General features: G+C 33.1%; 1 protein-coding gene across 1 annotated transcript in view; it reads right to left on the reverse strand.

Moving 5' to 3' along the window:
* Nucleotides 1-20,211, reverse strand: part of LOC128173172 (neurogenic locus notch homolog protein 1-like) — a 29,928-nt gene extending 9,717 nt beyond the window's left edge. Inside the window, exons 1-18 of the mRNA XM_052838886.1 lie at nucleotides 20,163-20,211; nucleotides 19,414-19,501; nucleotides 17,870-18,002; nucleotides 15,637-15,709; nucleotides 15,327-15,521; nucleotides 12,874-13,006; nucleotides 10,706-10,831; nucleotides 9,580-9,674; nucleotides 8,211-8,332; nucleotides 7,941-8,083; nucleotides 7,057-7,173; nucleotides 6,351-6,445; nucleotides 5,370-5,514; nucleotides 3,873-4,060; nucleotides 3,055-3,124; nucleotides 1,746-1,871; nucleotides 1,053-1,175; nucleotides 179-301 (exon numbers count right to left, since the gene is read on the reverse strand). Of these exons, the coding sequence (XP_052694846.1) occupies nucleotides 179-301; nucleotides 1,053-1,175; nucleotides 1,746-1,871; nucleotides 3,055-3,124; nucleotides 3,873-4,060; nucleotides 5,370-5,514; nucleotides 6,351-6,445; nucleotides 7,057-7,173; nucleotides 7,941-8,083; nucleotides 8,211-8,332; nucleotides 9,580-9,674; nucleotides 10,706-10,831; nucleotides 12,874-13,006; nucleotides 15,327-15,521; nucleotides 15,637-15,709; nucleotides 17,870-17,964 (1,969 nt within the window). The 5' untranslated portion in view covers nucleotides 17,965-18,002; nucleotides 19,414-19,501; nucleotides 20,163-20,211. The remainder of the gene's footprint in view (nucleotides 1-178; nucleotides 302-1,052; nucleotides 1,176-1,745; nucleotides 1,872-3,054; nucleotides 3,125-3,872; nucleotides 4,061-5,369; nucleotides 5,515-6,350; nucleotides 6,446-7,056; nucleotides 7,174-7,940; nucleotides 8,084-8,210; nucleotides 8,333-9,579; nucleotides 9,675-10,705; nucleotides 10,832-12,873; nucleotides 13,007-15,326; nucleotides 15,522-15,636; nucleotides 15,710-17,869; nucleotides 18,003-19,413; nucleotides 19,502-20,162) is intronic.
* Nucleotides 20,212-20,547: the final 336 nt, after the last annotated feature.

Genomic DNA, 20,547 nt, shown 5'->3' on the forward strand with positions numbered 1-20,547 from the left:
TGTCATTTGAAAAGAACCGATCTTTCGTCTTCTTCAAATTCTACAGTGGTAACAACGTTAATGTTGATAAACCAATCGTATTAAATAGTTCGTGTATCGTGGGTGATCGTTTTTGTATCAACAATAACTTTGTAACCTTTGTATCTAGTGACTAAAAAGTATTCTAACTTTGTCTTACTTTCACATTTGAGTCCCGTGTAACCTGTTTTACACTGACAACTGTAACCCTCAGTGCTCGTTTGATCAGCAACACAGGTAGCGTCATTCTGACAACCATTGCCGTCACATGGGTTGATAAGACCTAGAATCATAAAGAAAATCATTTCCTGGTTCTGTACATTAAAGTAGAATTGTGTCAGTTAGGAAATGACACTTCCATCAAACCTAAAAGTAATGCTTAAAACGTATAAATTGTGTACTGCCTTTGTTCAAACAGAAGATATCTTCATTCAAATGCCTCCTATGTGCAATTTATCCGTAACAGTGTTTCAGTTCTAAAACGCTATTTACAAACCAGGACTATAAGCTTTTATTATTTTTTCTTCTTGTCGGTAGTATAAAGTCACAGAAATATATATACATCTGAAAATTGAAATTAGGAAGGCGCAATCGAGATATGCCATTTTTTTAAAATGATCATATTAAGTTAGTTTCCATATTGTAAAGAAATTCTTCTTAAATGTGGAATTTGATAAGTAACGATCTTTAAGTTTTGTCTTCTTCATGTTCTATTTAGTAAAACTGCATGAATTCGGAATCAAACAAATATGTAATTTATCATCAAAATTAGGTGGTAAATGAAAAATTCAACTTCAATAGACATTCCTCCCCGTTGCATTTTATAAACCTGATATAGAATATAAATAAGTTGTGAAGAATCATTTGTTTGCGTTTGTTTATCGTTCTTAATCGTTTATCGTGAAAATTCAGTAAGTTTGTGATGTTCGTGTATCGTGCGTTATCGTTCGTGTATCAGAATTGTGCATGTCTTTTATCAACAATAACTTTGTAACCTCTGTATCTAGTGACTAAATAAGTATTCTTTGTCTTACTTTCACATCTGAGTCCCGTGTAACCTGTTTTACACTGACACCTGTAACCTTCAGTGCTCGTTTGATCAGCAACACAGGTAGCATCATTCTGACAACCATTGCCGTCACATGGGTTGATTGCATCTTAAGTGAAGTGAACAGAATTTCATACACAAAAATAACTGTTCATGAGAGTAATAATTTTGTTAAACTTCACAAATAATCACGAAGTTGAAATGAAATAAAAACGTTGGCAAAAATGTTAATACAATTCTAAGTATAAACTTATAGCAAAAATGTTAATACAATTCTAAGTATAAACTTATAAGTTAATAAGCAGTAACTATAATGTATATAAAATTTAAAGTTGTCGTCATATACGACCTTAATAGAACAGAGCGTTTGGTAATGGATTGAATATTTTCTTCATTATCATTATTTCGAAAGCGATATGTACATAAAGGAGGAAGAAAAGAAAAAAAATCGTGTTTTACTGAAAAACACGAAAAACTGCTAAAATTCTGTAAAACAATACTGTATGCAAGTTCACATTATCTTTGTGGTTTTAAAGACATCTTACGAGCATTGATTCTGAAAATGTAAATCTTATCAATATTACAAGTTCAGAGCTTTTCAAAGTACATGTATAAATATGTTTAGAGTGCAAATCATTTGAAATGAAATCAATTAACCAACAAAAAGATTCGAACTTACTTTCGCAGCGATCTCCAGAGAATCCTGTGGGACAAGTACACACGTACTTAGATCCGGACGGCGGACTTGATCCGTCACAGGTTCCGCCATTTATACACGGGTTTGGATTGCAGGGGGTGTTTGTGCCTGTAAAGCGGCGAAGAGAGTTTTAATATATGTATACTAAGTTTGCATTTTTAGTGCACCAATAAGTAAGCAGCAACAAGGCAATAAGTCTTTTTTAACCTCTGAATTCTTTTAAATCACTTTATTGAATTTTCATATTAAAGTTTTTTAGTGTAAACTGTTCTTAACGCAACATGTATCTGTATGGTATGCAGTGCGAGGATTCCGTTTGCATGCATAACTCTATACTACCTTATTAAAATAATTGACTCGAATTTTTGGGCTTTAATAACGAGAAATCGGAAGAGTACTGTCCTATTTTTATATAATTTTAAACATCATTGGTACTTGAAGATTACCAATTTGCCTTTATTTTTTCTCAATCAAGCTTCGCTAATTAATAATTAAAGAAAATTCCTTATAAAAATCCTGAAATTGTCTTGATTTTTTTGGTTTTACAAACTTGCGCATGCGTATTACATTCACGTTAAATCACGGGAGGCTCTTTACTTTATGTTTCCACAATATTATATTTCCATGGATAAACTCAGAAACGATATCACAAATACATAAAAATTTTCATTTAAAAATTGTCATATATTCTGTTCATCAAACAAAACAAATACGGGATGTAACTCTAATTCAGTGCATTTAATATGAAAAATCTCGAGAGTTTCGAATGTCAACATGGTGTGTAAATTCGAAGCAAGCAAAAAAGTTGGTGAAAAAAGGTTGAATTCTTTATTAATATGAATTAAATTTTTAGATGAAAGATATTGACAGCCTCAAAATGGTTTGTTATGAATAAATCAACTTTAATGCAGCTTCTTTAATTTTCTCCAAAATCGTTTCGGAGCGATTCTGCAATTTTTTGCTACATTACGGGTATATGGGAGACATTTTAACTGTGGCGATGGCCTGTCCCGAGACACAGAATGTAGTGAAATTAATATCATTATTGTAGGCTTAAAGCTTGGTTAATTAAATGTCAACAATACGGTTTGTTGATGTATCTATTTCGTAAATGTCCGATATCATATGCAATGTCAACCCGTGCACGAACGGGTCAAAGTCTAGTAAAGATTTAATAGTCAAGCACTCGTATTTTTTCATTTATATCAGTGCTCTAAGCGTTAGACGTTTTTGCTGCACACAATAACACAAAAGGAGCGCTAACAACACAGAACATCTATATAGTACTTACATAGTCCGGGGCGGAGGGATATGTTGTCAATTCCAATAAGCTGTGGCCCCATTACTCCTTCTATGTAGATCTGTCAATGGGTCACATTCACTTCACATTAAATAAGGTTCATCAAGGGTGTTATTAATATGTATGGCCATCAATTCTCATGGATTACTGTAAAATTCGTTTTCATTCGATGATCAAGACAATTCACTGTTATTTAATCTACCGAGTATTTTTTCTATTTCTTAATGAATCGATTGTATTTCACAGCACTATAGATACTGACAGGGCTGAATTCTATGCGATCTAGTTCAAACCAGTTTATCTAAACCATCAGCAACCTTCGAAAAATCTCAGACAGCACGAAAAAAATCACGATGATGTCAGCAATTACTCCTATATAAAACGATTGTTCTTTTTTTCTAACGTACTGAGGTACATTAACATTAATTAAGTTAATTTTACTTACGTGTAATGATTAATGTAATAATGCGTTGAAGTGCAGATGTAAATATAACCAACAATATGCTTTCTTTTATGATTCAGGTTAAAAGGGTTGCGATCATTGCAGTAAAAATATACATAACACGCGAACGCGAATTTTGGTATTTTTATTTTTCTATTTAAATAAATAGTTTTTAAATCAATGAACATTTAATTTTGTTGAAAGACTCAACTGTGAGATCAACGAAAAAAAGTGTTTAGTTATAGATTTTTGAAAAAGAAGTTAGGAGAAAATACGTAACGTACTGAGATAAATATCCTCAATTATGACAAACACAAATGATTAATCAATGATAAATATTTACAAGTTCCGTCATACACATCATTACCACTAAGTTGTCAACAGCTGAAATGGAAACAGTTTCCGTTTTCCAGGTATAATCCGTGGTCGTTTTCAGGTTCTTGACGTTAGTTTTTGTCTTTCCGGTTCCTTCCACGTACACGTTGATCTCGGTTAAAGAACTGCCCTGTACATTATTACCGAGGGAGTAGTCGAATGATAAACAACGGTCAACGGCTGAAATATATATAAATAGTAGCAGAATGAAAATGTACAAAACGTTTTAAAAGACTGATTAACATTTATGCTGTTGGGTTACAACGAGACTAGAAGCCCATAGACTTTGACAGTCACCTGAGTATCATGGCCAACAGATGGACCCATGTCTGCATGTAAACTTCATTTTCGAGTCTTAACCCTAATCCGAGACTCTCTGATTATTACTCCACTTTTATTATTTGCTGTTTGCAAACATCAGTTAACGGAGGGGGAAGTCAGAGGATCACCAGATGACCCTAATGGTCAATCTTTTATACTATTCACGATTTCATGTATAATTTAAACTACATGCATACAGTGTATTGGTCAAGCATACACTGCACAGGAAAATATTTTTTTTGAAAAATAAAGTTTATAAGACAAAGTTAAAAATGTAAAATTGTTCACGGACAACACATGACCAACAGCAATATGTTACGCAATAGACTCAAGTGACCTAAAAAAAAATACACGATCACCAAATGGCCAAATTTGTCACCCACACCATCCACTCAAATACATCAACTCGTGCCACACGGGTCGTGAATTAAACAATTTAGGAAGGGGGCATTATAGGCATCACATTTATGCAGTAAATTTCACTCGACCGTGAAAGTACATAAGTAAATAACATGCAACGTTGTATATTTTTAATGTGTGGTCATATTGGCCTTACTGAAGGCCTAAAATCCTTGACTCCTTGGCCATGAATTTCACAATTCACAATTCAGGCACGTAACATCATGGAAATCATAACCATGCATTTTTCTCAAATATATATGGAAGAAGAGAAAAAGATTTTCTAAGTTTTACCACATTTTCATTATATAACCGTATTGACCCTGCCCTATGGCCTGAACCCCTGACCAAGGGGCAATGAGTTTCAAAATCTAGGTAGAGGGCTTCATGGACATGATAAATATGCATTTAGTTTTTCTCAAATATATACAGTAGTAAAGAGGAAAATGTTTCTAAGACTTTATACATTTGCACTTTATGGCCATTTTGGTCCCGCACTAGGGCCTGAATGTCTGACGTTTGGAACGAGGAATTTCCCAATTGTGGTAGATGGTTCGTAAACATCATAACCGTGTGTTTACTTTAGTTTTAAGTAGAGTAGAATATTGTTTGAATGAGTGCCCTAATAAAAAGGCAAAAATCATTATCATTTTAGATGTTTCAGGGGTTATGATTCTCAAACAAGCACGTTTTTTTTAAATTTCTCTATAAATAGCAACAACTATTTCAAAGCAACTACAATATGGTTGATTAAAAATTTCCAAGCTACCTATAAACTGTGCAGAGGTTTTAATGGCTGCCTTCGACCCATGATCCCAGGGTACCCCGTCGTAGTAGGGTGTGAGGGTGAGGAACTGGTATCCGGTACCCCTGGTCAGAACTCCTCCCCCACAGTCCGGCCGGTCACACAGCCTCTGTTTCAATTATAAGAAGATAACTCATCAACTGTAAGTTCCTAATCTTTCGAAAAACAACTAATTGTGGATATATTTCAAAAATTACAAGAGGTTCATATGATACAAATTAGAAAAACAAACATTTAATCTAATTGAGTGATAAACTTTGAGAAGTGCTTTGCTGTTACAGGAAGCGTTAATGTTTTGATAAGGAGATACTTGTATTTCGTGTGTATGAGTCCACCCAACATGTTGATAAGCACTAGCGTATGTGCACATATTCGAGTTACTTTAAGTTAGTCACACAACTCCGAAAAACATTAATTGCAGGTCAGTTTCTCATTATAAAGGACACCTCAATACGTTTGGTAATAGTGTAACTGGGTATCTAAATGTATCAAATAATAGAAATTCATTTGACAAAAAAGGGGGGGAGGGGGGTGCAATGCACAGTTCCAATAGTACTGTTGCAATTTTTCATTTCAAACTCCTTCCATAAAAATGTACAGAAGTTGGACGCAAAAAAGATAAGCTCAAATTAACGAAGCCTGTTATACCTGAGCCGCCTCTACGTTTGCAGTAATTGAATTTTCTTCAATTATACATTTCTCTTCCACTGAACATTTCAAAGTAAGTAAGGTTGAATCATCGTTGCATCTTTTATGATGCAGAAAAACGTAAAAGCTCTCAGACAATTTCATTTCAGCTGTATGAAATGGTTATTTCCCAAAGATGGCGGCCAAAGGATATAACTTTTTCGTTATGTCTAGAACTTGTTCGTCAAGATGGACAAAGTGAAGGGTTACTAAGGTTTCAGTTTAAACAGGTTTGTTTGAACTCTGAACTCTTTTTACCGTATTGAAGTTCCAACCAATATCGGAGGAAGGGTCCTGGTCAAACAAACACGTGCCGAAATCGTCCTCGTGGTCACACAGGTTGTAAGATGGCGCTGACAAAAAAAAACCAACTGTATAAAGAATTTGCATGCAGTGTGTATTGTTATACTTTAAAGACATCGAAAGCATGTAAACATGCACCAGCTGTTTTACGATTAAGAATAGATAAAAAATATTAATTAACAGACCCCTTTTCCAAAACTCTGCGGTACTGCTCCTTCAAAGGATAAATGCCGCACTTTGCATAAAAACGGCGTAACGATTTCTGTTTTATTGACGTCATTTAATTATCTAGCTAAAACAGTGCCAAACTAAACCAACCGTCACTGCAGAAGAGCAGTATAGCAATTAACGCGAAAGGATTGACGAAATTTATTAGAATAATTAAGATACCTCACAACGTCAGGATAACTATGACAGAACCAAAGCACCCGTCTAAGGTGCATCTTTTCTGTAGATTAAATTCAAACGAATTAATTGTCGTTGATTTAATGAATCACCTTAGGTCAATATTTGGGGATCATAATACTAATGATACATTTCAACGAAGTACAACAAACACTTGTTAAAACTCGACACAAGTCGGTTTGCAGTTTAAGTTCTATAGATATCTATACTGGGTGTCTACGTTGTACTGACAGCTAATGCCAACACCTAACCTTACCTCTGAACTCGTCGCAGTTTTTGCCCGAGAGGCCATTTTGACAGGAGCAGGTGTACGATCCGTCTCCGCTCCCCTCGGTACAGAGAGAGCCTGTTTTACAGGGAAAACTCATACATCCTGTAAAGACAGAAAAATAATAACTGTAAACACATTACAGTTCATTACCAGCAGTACAGAAAGAGATCCTGTTTTACAGGGGGAACTCATATGTCTTGTAAACAAAGAAATATAATAGCTGTAAACACAACATTGTAAATAACTGTATTGAAAAGATTCGTTTTACAAGGAAAAGTCTTACACACTGTTACAAAAAATTAACTCCTGTAGACACAACATAATGATTAACTGTAGCAAACTCATGTTTTATAAGGAGAACTCTAGCATCCTGTAAACAAAGAAATATAATAAATGTAAACACAACATTGTAAATAACTGCATTGAAAAGGTCCGTTTTATAAGAAAGAAATGCATTCTGTTAACAAAAATTAATTCCTGTAAACACAACATTATGATTAATTGTAGCAAACTCATGTTTTATGGGGAGAACTCTAGTATCATGTAAACAAAGAAATATAATTGCAGTAAACACAACATTGTAAATAACTGTATCGAAAAGGTCCGTTTTACAAGGAAAAGTCATATATATATATATATATATATATATATATATATATATATATATATATATATATATATATATATATATATATATATATATATATTGTTAACAAACATTAATTCCTGTAAACACAACATTATAATTAACTGTATCAAACTCATGTTTTACAGGGAGAACTCTATATCCTGTAAAAAAAAATAAACATAATATAGAAAAATATATAGAAAAATATAATAACACTATGAGCTGTAAATTGATTGGTTACCTGATTTCATTGCTTCCACTTTTACGGTGAAGCCAGTTCCTGGTAATTGAGTTTTTTGACTGTTGAATCGAATCATAAATGGTGACGCCTTCCCAATGTTAGCCTGTGTGTATGTTTTGGCTGTTGTAGACTGTCCACACAATCTGTTGAATAGAAATTATGACAAATTTTGACAAAATAAAACTATAAAAGATGAATATTTGATATTTTCAACAATATTCAAATACATTTATATGTGAATCAGATTAGATAATAATTTATTTAAATTACTCTTTTCCCTCGTCTCCAATCAGATAGTCTCTGAATTCTAACCAATGGTAGCAGTCGTTCTGTGAGCTGAATGGCAGGTCGACTGACGTCACAGTTGCTTTGATAATGGAGTTGGATTCTGCCTAAGATTTTGAGAAATTAAAAAAATTACAGCAGCTATTCTCGATCTTCAAAAACTATTTTAGAAACTATCAAAAGATTAAATTTATCAGTCATGATTTTGCGCTTCCACAAAATTCGACTTGCTGTTACATGAAATTCCCCATTTTGTTTACGTATCCCTAGCACGCAAAGACGTTTTGTGTCACAGAAAGGAACATGTGAAATATATTTTTTTCGAAATCACATCTGAGATAAACTAAAGGATTAAATAAGTAATAGCAATTGTCCATACTCCATAGCTGATTTTAAAAAATAATTCAGCAGAAAAGGTCATCTTTTTGTTATTACATCAAACCGCACTAAATTTAGTTATTTTATAGAACTGTATTACAAACAAAGATTTCAATTTTGATGCGGTAAAATAGAAACAAGTTACCTTTTTTACCAAAATTGTGAAGTGTTTGATGCTTGTTTTTGTAAGGTCTCAAATAATCTGAACAATCTATAACCCATGCAACCAACCACCTATTAGCAAACTTACAATTTACCGCCTAAACAATTACTTATTAACGTCACATGGTAATTAACAGATTGATAAATGCCCATACAAATACTAACGCCCGCATACAAAACTACTAAACACACATGTTAACATCTGCCTACACACAAATTACCATCTGCCTACACACAAATTACCATCTGCATGTACACAGGTTAACATCCGCCTACACACAAGTTAACATCTGCCTACACAAAAATTAACATCTGCCTACACAAAAATTAACATCTGCCTACACAAAAATTAACATCTGCATATGTACACAAAAATTAACATCTGCCTACACGCAAGTTAATATCTGCCTACACACAAATTAACATCTGCCTACACAAAAATTAACATCTGCCTACACACAAGTTAACATCTGCCTACACACAAATAAACATCTGACTACACACAAATTAACATCTCCAGGTACACAGGTGAACATCCACCTACACACAAGTTAACATCTGCAGGTACACAAATTAACATCTGCCTACAATAAAATCAACATCTGCCTACACACAAATTAACATTTGCATGTACACAAATTAACATCTGCCTACAAACAGGTTAACACCTGCCTACACACAAATTAACATTTGTCTATACAAAAATCAACATCTGCCTACACACAAATTAACATCTGCCTACACTATAACTTATTAGGTTTTTTTCTGACTGTTTACAGAAATTTTGCCTATATAGGCGCGTTGTAATATTTACCTTCACAAGCCACGTGCAAACTTTTCCTTGGGTATATGATGTCATTTTAATTTCCCCGAATCCACCATTAGAGAGATTAATAATTCTCCCGCAATCTAAGCAGTGTAAAAAAAATTGAAAATCAGACCAAACAGTCGTTATTGAGTTCTGATATGTATATTGATTTTATTTAAGAAAAATAATTGTTATACTCTTTTATAGCATTTCTACCTTTTTGTTGACGCATGCGCATTTTAAGAATACATAACTGAATTAAAAACGTTGGAATTTTTACACATCCCTATATCTAATGCTTCATAAATCTCAACGGGCTATTTTTCTGTTTTTCTTACTTTACCGGTACTTATAAATCGAGGTTTATATTAATGTTGATTATTCAAATTGTTTTTTACAAATATGTTGATATTTGAAAAACTATTTTTTTTTCTTCAGTGCTAGCTGTCATTTTAAATCCACAGACCGTTGTATCATTAGTATTCGTTAAATACTTTAGCAGTTAGGTTGATCCACGAAAATTTAATGTTCATTAAAGTTAACTTTAATGTGTGATTTCCAATAACTCATAGTACCATGAAAAAAACCTCAACATTGAACAGCATATAAAAAGAGATGGAAGAAGATGCCACTAAAAGTGCAGAGGAAATCCGAAAGGACATCCAGTGCTTTAGTAAAAAGTAAAATTGACTAAGAATTACCAATACTTGCTGCTAAGCTTTTCAGAAAATCCTAGAAAATATGTGTTCACGAATTTTGGTTTAGACATGACATTTTAATTTCCTAATTATTAAAGTTAAAAAAGTTTCAAACTACCAACAATAAGCAAGTGATAAATATACTTTACATTTACTTCAACACAATCCAGAATATATAAACTAAAATATTTCCCTATTTAGAAATAATTGAACAACATTTCTTTATTTACATTATTAGGTTTGGAGTCATATTCATCGCTTGACTGTTGCATGTAAGTGTTACTGTAGTTGTACTTAAGAAAAAAACAGTTTTAGTGGTTCTGAATTCTTATATCATTAAGCAATATCATGTAGATTTTTATTGTCAACTTAGGGTGGGTGTTAAGAGCTCCAACAAGTACTTTTGGTACTTTGATTAATAATAATTCACTGACCAGCGTCTGTGTCGAGATCCTCACACGTTGCGCCTTTGAGACCAGAAGGACACTGGCATTCACACGTGGATTGGTCCACAGCCTGCATTCGGAAACCCTCATTTTGACAGGAAACTGTGCACGATGCTATAAACAGAACACCAAATTATAATAAATGTATACAGTGTTACCGTACTTGTTTCATACACTACGAAGGGTTTGTACATGTACATGTAGAGCCAATGACGACATAACCAGTTTTAGTCTCTTTTCAAGTCACTTCGATAACAGAGAAATTAAGACTGATGGTACTGAAAACTGGAATACTGGTCTTCAAACCTTGGTCCTTATAGTTTGGCGATCTTTCAAGAGAGCCATCTATCGCCAGCAATTAAATTAGTCTGATTGTTAATCTCCAAAGGTCACATTTCATTTTTCTGTTAAACCCAAAATTTACTAATTGTGGGAAGGGATGATGACGAACAAGTCTGGAATTCGAACCAGGTGCCGAGTGACATGAACGATAAGGTGCCATTTCAAATGAGCTACCTAATGCAAGCGATTGAATCTCTTTTATAAAGATTTAGTCGAGCTTAAAACGATTAGTTATAAAGTGGAGTCAGGGAATTAGATAAAACGGAATGGGAGAAAACTTAATGAACTTAATTATAGAGGTTTGGAAACCGCCGCACCCTCTGATTGTTCATCTGAGTGCTCGCTTTGATCAGTGCTTGAAAAACTACTTAAGTTTGTATGAACTCATATTGATAATATGCTATTTTAAGCCATTTAATGCCGAAAAACATTTCTGAAAAAAATGTTTATCTGGTTTTCAGGGATTTTTTTAAAAGTGAATTTCATTCAAATTACAAAGAATTACATTCCACAACCCCCCAACCCCCTATTTTGCTTTTCCATGTTCCATTCTCATCTAAAAATAGTAAGTGAAACAACTAGAGCCGTGCTCGTTATAAAGCAATGAGTAAGGCCTTCCATAGCAGCGTGCCTTTACAAAATCGGTATTCTGCCCATGATCCTGTGTTATGACAATAAGTTAAGCAAAAATGCATTCACTGTTTTATTCTGGATTTCAAAGCGATTTTAGTCATTTGATCTACTGTGTTAAATACTGGGATTTGGTCGTTCATATGTGCATGATTTAAGCTAAATAGGATTAACCATCTTTGTATAATAGCCATTTAAAAAGGTTTATTCAATTAACTTTTAATTATCGATTCTTTAAAAGAATAAAAAAATTCTGCAATGCACTGGCCACACATTGTCATCAATTTTCTTTTTATATTTCACATTCGGACACATCTAGGTGATGAAAGTATTACGACACTAATAAAGGTTGCTTAGGGCAACCGTTGCCATGGCCATTGAAACAGCTGTTAAAGATAAGAAAAAAGCAAACTTATCTACTTTGAAACATAATACATGGTTATATTCACTGGCATAGATATGAAATAGTAGAATTTACCTTATTTTTCAGTTTATTATCATATAGCAGCGGTTCTCAATTTTTATTTTTGGATTCTTCATTTTCCAAATATAAAATTGTGCACAAAAATAATCTAGAATTCCATTTTAAATTCAAATTAAATGAATAAATCATATTTAGAAACTTCTGATCATTTACCATGAAAACACTATAAAAATATGCGTGCCTCCATTAATGTACCTGTTTCTCTTGAAAAATGACAACATTTCTTTATAAAATATCCTTTACTGTAAACCCCAACTTCTTGCCATTACCCACAATATATTCTCAAATACTGTGTTATCATTAAATTTCGTGGGGGCCAATTTTCGTGGATTGCTTTTATTTTACAGGATTCTGGGGACGTAATTTCGTGTAATCTTTTAAACCTACAGAGAAAATATGACTATATTGCCCTAATTTATTAATTCGTGGAGGATGTTAATTCGTGGATGAGAGGTATTCACGAATTCCACGAAAATTGAGCCACTACGAAATCTAATGATTCCACAGTAGATATTAAAATGCAATTTTTACGACTTCACCCTCTGTTACTATGGCAACAGGACCACTCAGCAACAAATAAATGGTGTTAGGCTTTTTAACTTATCAAAGTCTATCAAAACTGTTAGGTATGACTGTATCTGAATGCGATGCTACCATTTTTTTTTTCTTCATAGAATTGGATCAGATCTGAAATACTTACCGGTAACACAGCCATACGCTTTGTTGACTTCCGCCACGTCGTAATAAGAAAAACCGCTCTTGTAGTTGGAAATCAGATACTCCAAGTCTCTATCTGGGATTGTCATTGTTGCCTTGCCGTTTGAGGTAAAAGCCTGCAATATGTATACTACATAAAGGTATATTTTTTATAACTGGAAAGTATCTGCAGTACATAGTAGGAAAATAACCTCAAAACAACTTAAAAGTTTGAAAGTTTATATCCGTATTTTTGTATGCAAGATATTTTATTTATATCATTGTGCAAGATAGAGTTATCAACATACCTTTTGCTTCTTGCACATAAATATTGAGTGTTTTCATGATTTACATATTGCACCTTCTAACATGGTGACCGGTAATGGGGGTAAAAAGCACATTTACCCATAGTTAAATGCGACCTTATTGGTTACTTTCATGTTTACATACTTTTCTTTCAAGTTGACTTAATTTATCATGCACGTGGGGGGGGGGTATGCCACTATAGAAAATTGAACATAAAAACTTTATTCAAAATGTTCAACGTATAACTTTATTGGGATTATATAAAACACTTAATATGCTTTGGCTGCATGATTTTGGTTACATGCACATAATATGATTAATTTAAAGCAAACGAATTTCTAAGAGAGCGATACTGAATTATGAAACTATAAATCTAGACCAATTAAATATGCTTAGATAAAGAAAATTATTTCTTCATGCAAATTAACATATCTATAAGTCAACTCCACATCACGTCGTAAGTGTTGCTTTCATTTTCCAAACCTAAGTAATCTTGAACATGTTTGCCTTTGTTAATTAGACGAAACCATGCAACATGCGTTAATTGAAGCTTATATACAGTGTATAATCCCCATCAGATGTCATATGTCATCGAATTCTGAAACTTTACACAAAAGTCCATTAAAAAGATATTATTTGACCAAGGTAAATGTCTTTCCTGTATCTTATTATAGTATCAGGGGATGCCGTTTGATATAATCAAATTAATCCCCAATTTCAAGTTCATTTAAACAATAAAATGCTTTCTTTGGTGATTCATTTGGGATATGAAGGTAGCGACATTGCAGGAAAAATACATAACCCGCGTTAGCGGGTTATGTAAATTTTTCCTGCAATGATCGCTACCTTCATAACCCGCATGAATCATCAAAGAAAGCATTTTATTGTTTATATTAACATCTTTCTTAAACTAATTAATAAACTGATCATGAAAAGTTAGTAAAATTCACTAAATTACTGTTAATGTATAAAAGTACGTTAGCTAAAAGAAACAGCCAAATCGTCTACTGTGAGACTTTGAGTCTGGCATCGTCATGATTATTTCGTGCAGTCCGGGATTTTACTAAGGTCGCTGTAGGTTCAGACCAATCGATAAACAGGGCGTGTCAATTTCAGTCCTGTCACTTTCAGCCGCTGTAGATTTTGACAAATCGATAAATAGGGCGTGTAGATTTCAGTCTGGCTGTTTCTATAGAGCTATGAATTAGCTATAAGTTTCCGTAAGAAATAGAGGAAATTATGCTTGGTAGATGTAAATATATCCTTTTCAATGATTACCTAAAGAAGGGAAATGTCTTTACCTGTGTAAAACCTTTAAGGTTGTTTTTCAGCCTGTCGGAAAGGCCTGAAAATTTGCGATTGAACTGATAGCTGACCATAATTCATAAATTCGCATCATTTCTCTTTTATCTTCCACTACCGACTATTTCTATTGTTCTGCTCATCGCTACACACCCCATATTTAAGGCCGATAGCACTATTCATGCTTCAAAGCATTCAGGTATTTCATTCACCCGAACACTGTTACATAGGACGAAAAGACTCGTAGAAACGCGTTTTGAAAAAAAAAATGTTACAATCACTGCACTTGTAAGGAATATCCAATGAACGACGAAACAAGACAGACTGAAATCCAGGCACACGTATTTTAAAAAACCTTGATACTTACAGACGTATGTATTATAACATTATACACGCGCAAACCACATGCTGTGGCAGATCGAAAATGTCAATGACCGTACGGATTAAAAAAACCGTAGTGTTTTGTAGAAACCGATAGAAACCATGTCACATTGTTACTTTCTTGGATTTACTATCATCTATCTACTGTGTTGGATGTAGTGCCACTGTGGTTTTCAAAAAGATGCAAATTGATGTTATGTACTCTGTATGAACGACACACGTGTTCGAAGTGCATGTAAAGAAAGACAGCACTATCTGTGCAAAAAATAATACGGATACCTTGGAAATTCATTATTTTGTGTTTTATGGATTGCAGTTTCCTTACAACCTGAATACTAGTACCTCGATCGGAACGCAACCGACAGTAACTTTCTCAACCCATATATATCCCCCAGTTGGCAGTAGAAGAGCGATAGAAACTAATATGGCGACCAAATTCTTTTATGAATTCATGTCAGCTTTAATTACCGTCAAGTGGTACTGCAGGATGGAGGCGTAGTCATACACCTCGTTGTTCTTTGTCTGGGCACTGAGAGCGTACTGGTCGTTGTAATTACTGCGTATATTCTCCCAGTTGATCTTCACGAAGTATTTCCTCCTGTTTCTCTGCTGTTCATGAAGACCTCCTATAGCATGGTGCAATTCGTGTAGAACTATATATTCCTACGACAAAAATTTTTAAAAAAATACGCATAAAACAACATGAGACCAAATGAGAATTATTGTTAATTGAGATGTCTTTTGTTTGTTGAATACAAAAATAGAATACAGTTCTCACATTTAAGCATCCTTGACCGAGATTGAGTCCTTGACCTCCAGAGAATTTAACATTGCCGACGTAGGACCAGCACCTGAAAGACATCGTGCAAAACGTGCATTTTTTTCTTGAAGGAGGCTAAGTCAACAAACAACAGTCAGATATACCTTAAACTTCAAGATTTTATTATTATAATTTATAATTTAGTAAAGAATAAATCGATATACTGTAGCTTTCAACAGATGAGGTGATATATGGACCAAAGTATATTGACAAACAAATAGAAAAAAAATTCGGAATTGCATATATTTAAATTTGATATATGTGCCATTACATAATCTCTTTTTTATCTGAGATAAAACAGTTACATGGGAACTATACATCATTATTCGTAGTAAGGGTACACTGTCTGCATTCAATCTCCATGGACTTTTAGCTTCGTCCCACATTTTAAAGTCTTTAAGATACATGAGCGCTATTAGGTACACTTTTTTCCTTCGACGGGTCCATGTATTTTGTCAAAACCTATTTCTCTATCTCTCTATATCTAGTTCAAATGCTTTTTTTTAAAATGCAAAAGTCCATTTGGCTTCCCTATAAAAATACCTGGTGTATTGCATGAACTCGATTAAAGTAACATGCTTGTACATATGTACTATACACTTGTCACGTGATATCCAAATCGATAAGCGTGTTCGATGTGAATTTCTCTGCCATTAAGGAAGGAGTCTTTTCATTATCAAACATACTTCTTATAATAAGAGATGCATGAAATTTTGACACAGTCAAACGGATCATATTACTTAATGATTCTATCAGTTTAATTAAATTTGACCTTTTTGTTTCCGGATAAAGGTCAGGTCAAGGTCACTACCTTTTTCCCCAACGTAAAGAGTGATAAAAATAAGTGTAGCTCTTTATAGTTCTGTAGACATTTGTTTAAGATTTGAAGATTCAGATCTTCAATGAAATCAAAGACCATGAGAGTGTCTATCAGCTTATACTACTAAATTGGAATTAATATTTATACTAAAATTGATATTGCTTAGCCCGCATTTCCTCTAATTTTCTTAAATTTTGAAGAATTTTTGATTATTTTTTTATGCTTCCAATAATAAAATATTTCTAATTTTTATGTATTATGAAGACTTTATATAAAGATATAAATTGACAGAAAAGCTAATATATTGATCGTTTCATAAGAGAGAAAAACTGATTTTAGTGATTTTTTCACAAAAATCAATGTATAGAATGGGCGCTTTAAAAAGCTTATAAAAATGTTATTTGATAGGCAAATCATATTTTAAAAACATAATCTGAAACCCAAGTATCATATTATTAGTTCACATTAGTAAAAAAAAATCCAACATTATTGTTATTGTTTTTAAAATGCTAAAACAGACTCATTATATATATATAATCTGCAGCAATTCTGAATTGCGCAACATGTGATATTTTCCTACGCCAATATTACGCCAAAAATATAGTCCTTGTTCCATTCTAAACATTGATTACATTTTTCTATGCCAAGTTGTATGATAGTAAAAAAGAAAGAAAAATATACTATTTTAATTTCCTTTCATCTTGATTTAATGAACAATTAATCAAATTTACTTTTGACAAGTCGAAAACCAGAAAAGACTCCTTCCTTAATATTCATTTACGCGAATAATGCACTATTATTAAGTTGCGAGATTTGGCGATAAAAAAATGTCACGTGATAGATAAACCAGTCTTGTCGGATCTGTTTACTATTTACATCATATTCATCTCCTCTTTTATACTACGACCCGCTGTATTTATTGCAAGAACAGAGTCACAAATCAGAACGATATTCACTGCTGGTAGGTCAACAACATCATCAATAATGTCTCAATTATTAAATTAAAATTATTATTATTCATAATTTATTTAATTTATTTATTGATTTATTATTAAATCAAAGCCATCCAAACTACTCAAGATATATGAATTTTTCATTCTCATCTGAAAAATATCAAAATCATGGGTTTTTTTTCTTCTAAAATTCACCGAATAAAAAATGGGCCGTTGACATATGTTTAGGGATATTGTTCTTCATTATTTATTGAGATATTCGTTTTTAGAAGATTTAATAGTGGAAACATGGTCACGACTATGCGGCCAAAATTGAATGTAAAAAAAATACTGCAAGCTGGAAAAGGGAGAGTGAGGAAGGAAAAGAATATTCTATTGAGAGAGAGAGAGAGAGAGAGAGAGAATATATTCTAATCACCCATTCTGATCTCCTGTGATTTTTACAAAGTACGTATCCGTGGCAGTTTTGAGTCTCCACCTGACACACGTGGTTTGTGCAATATGTGCGATCATGTCCTGAATAAGTGTGGTGGCTTGGTTAAGTCTTGTACCTGTAATAACAATGGTGATCTTAACTATGGCGTTCATTGATAGAAAAAAAAACATAACTCATTTGGGAGGAAAAAGAACAATGATATTATACCCCCCCCCCCCCAAACAATCCCAAAATACTGATTTATAAACTTGAGGCTATTATAACTCTGGGCGACAAAAATATACCTTGGACCAAGCAGTGTTCATTGGTTAATAAATGAAGTGATTCGTGATAGGCGTATGCATTATCCAATGATATTCACTGTATTTTGTATAATTATCTAACTTCAATCTTTGGACAAAATATTTTAAGTAATGAACATACTGTTTCAGTAAATAAAAAAAGAATTGAAAAAGGATGTTACCATTTACATGTGGAGAAAAAACCTTTGGGATATTACACTCATTTTTTTCATTCACCACTCGGTACTTTATAGCATGTAAAGTACATATTAAGTATAGTTTATGGTGACTGCTTCCTCTCTTATATTGCAATCGATATTGAATTCTAACAGAATTCTCAATATTACAGTTCTTTCTACCCGGAAACTTTAAGGTTTCGTAAGAAAAATGTCTTTACGTTGAAAAATCAGAAAGAATGTACAATGAAAATAGAACCATTTTAACAAAACTTTGGACCTTCAGTAGAACGTAACTACCTATTTCTTGCGTCAAAACATGTTAAAAATGACGCTGGTTTCAGAGGAAATATACACCGATTGCGTAGTCTTGGTTCAAACGCCAGACAAATCTTGTTGATTTCAAAGAGCAATGGCTGAGTCGCCTTCAGTGAAATAGACAGGCCTTCGTCACATTGCTGTTTGACACCAACTCCCCAAAGTCCAAGCTCCTGTTAAAATGGTTCTAAATTCTCTATCTTGACATTTTGTCTATGTCATGTAATCGGGATATGACACTATGATAAAGTTTTTGCATTGAAAATCATTTATTCAAACAAGGATAGCATTTGTATAACGTACGACTTTAAGGTAGCTCACTTCATCCAGAGTTACATTTTAACAATCCTTGCTTTCGCTTGGTTATATTTTAATTCCTATTTAATTGTATTGTAAATTCTGTTCCGATACTCACCATGTCAACATGTTTTCAAGTTATATATAATATATATAATGCGTGTATATCATCAGGTGTGTCATTCGATTAAAGGTTAAATTTTCAAGGGGCTCAACTCAAGTTGTTCGTTCGATACCGCCACCGCATCACCAAGATCTACCAAAGGTTTACAAAATGTTTGGGGAGCGGAGTAGACCGAAAACCCTTGACTACTGAGGATTAGTTAGATATTGCAATTACATTTGTTTTTTAGCAATAAAATTTCGCCAAAATAATTATCTTAAATTATTAAAATGTGTTTTCTGTCATTAAAATAACATAACCTTTGACAATGAATAAGTAAAGAACACATACCAAAAGAATTTGTGTCGATCTCATACGGGATAACGCTATTTTCCCAAAGAAATTTTGACGTAATTCCAAAATTCCTTGCTTGAAGAGCCTATAAATATGAAATTGATATATTTATATGTTTATTCATTCATTCATTCATTTATTCATTTGATAAACAACACCGTTTTACAACGGTCCACAGAGATACCAGTAACAAATTAGATAGCAAGTGTAAGCTGACGGAAATAACGTGCGAAAACCCCAGAGACTAATTCATAATTCATGCCAAACAGGTACGCAAACTATACATCATTATAAGAACCCTTTTCTAACTTCTAACTTGTAGTAAAGTAATTGAAATGTGATTGAAAAGTAATTTAAAATACATGACGTTTTTGAGTGTATTTCAATACATTCATTTACGACTCAACTACAGATTGCTTCCAATTACTTTGAAAAATTACACTCATTAACAATTTCTTTTTTTTTTTTCAATTATCCCATCCCTTTTCTAAATGTATTTCAGTTTTTAAATTTCTTCATACAGTTGGTGAGATTCAAATGATGAGTCAAGCAACTTAACAAAAGAAAAAAACCCCAATAAAAACAGAGAACAATCCAAAAAATTACACAAAACATGTAAATTAATTGAATTTCACTAAATCAACAGAAGAAACATGATTAATCAAAACTGGGCATGTAACAAAAACAAGACCAATCAAAATTGAGCACGTAATGAAAATGACTGTTAAAGACCAATCAGATCTCACCTTTTTTATTCCTACAACGGGTGGATTTACCGGGGGTAGTGGGTGTCTGTCTTTGTTGTCATCATTCTTTTGCTCTTCATTAACATGAATGTTCTTGGGCTGAAAATTAATATCGTTCCATCTATTTATCAGAGTTTTGGAGGAATTTGAAAATTTAAAATACTTTTAAGAGGTACTAATTTTTAAATTAAACATTTTCAAAGCTCAACATCATTTACAAATTACAATTTTTTTTTATAGATTATGGTGAACTAGGCAATAACATATTTACTTTATTTGCTACACAAATTAAAGTTGCAGCAAATAATACCTTTACTTATTAAACTAATTTTTGCACTGCTTCATTCTTTTACGTTTATCTTTTTAGGAGCGTGGAGATGGGAAT

The sequence above is a fragment of the Crassostrea angulata genome, chromosome 2, assembly GCF_025612915.1.
Source record: "Crassostrea angulata isolate pt1a10 chromosome 2, ASM2561291v2, whole genome shotgun sequence".
Classification (NCBI taxonomy): domain Eukaryota; kingdom Metazoa; phylum Mollusca; class Bivalvia; order Ostreida; family Ostreidae; genus Magallana; species Magallana angulata.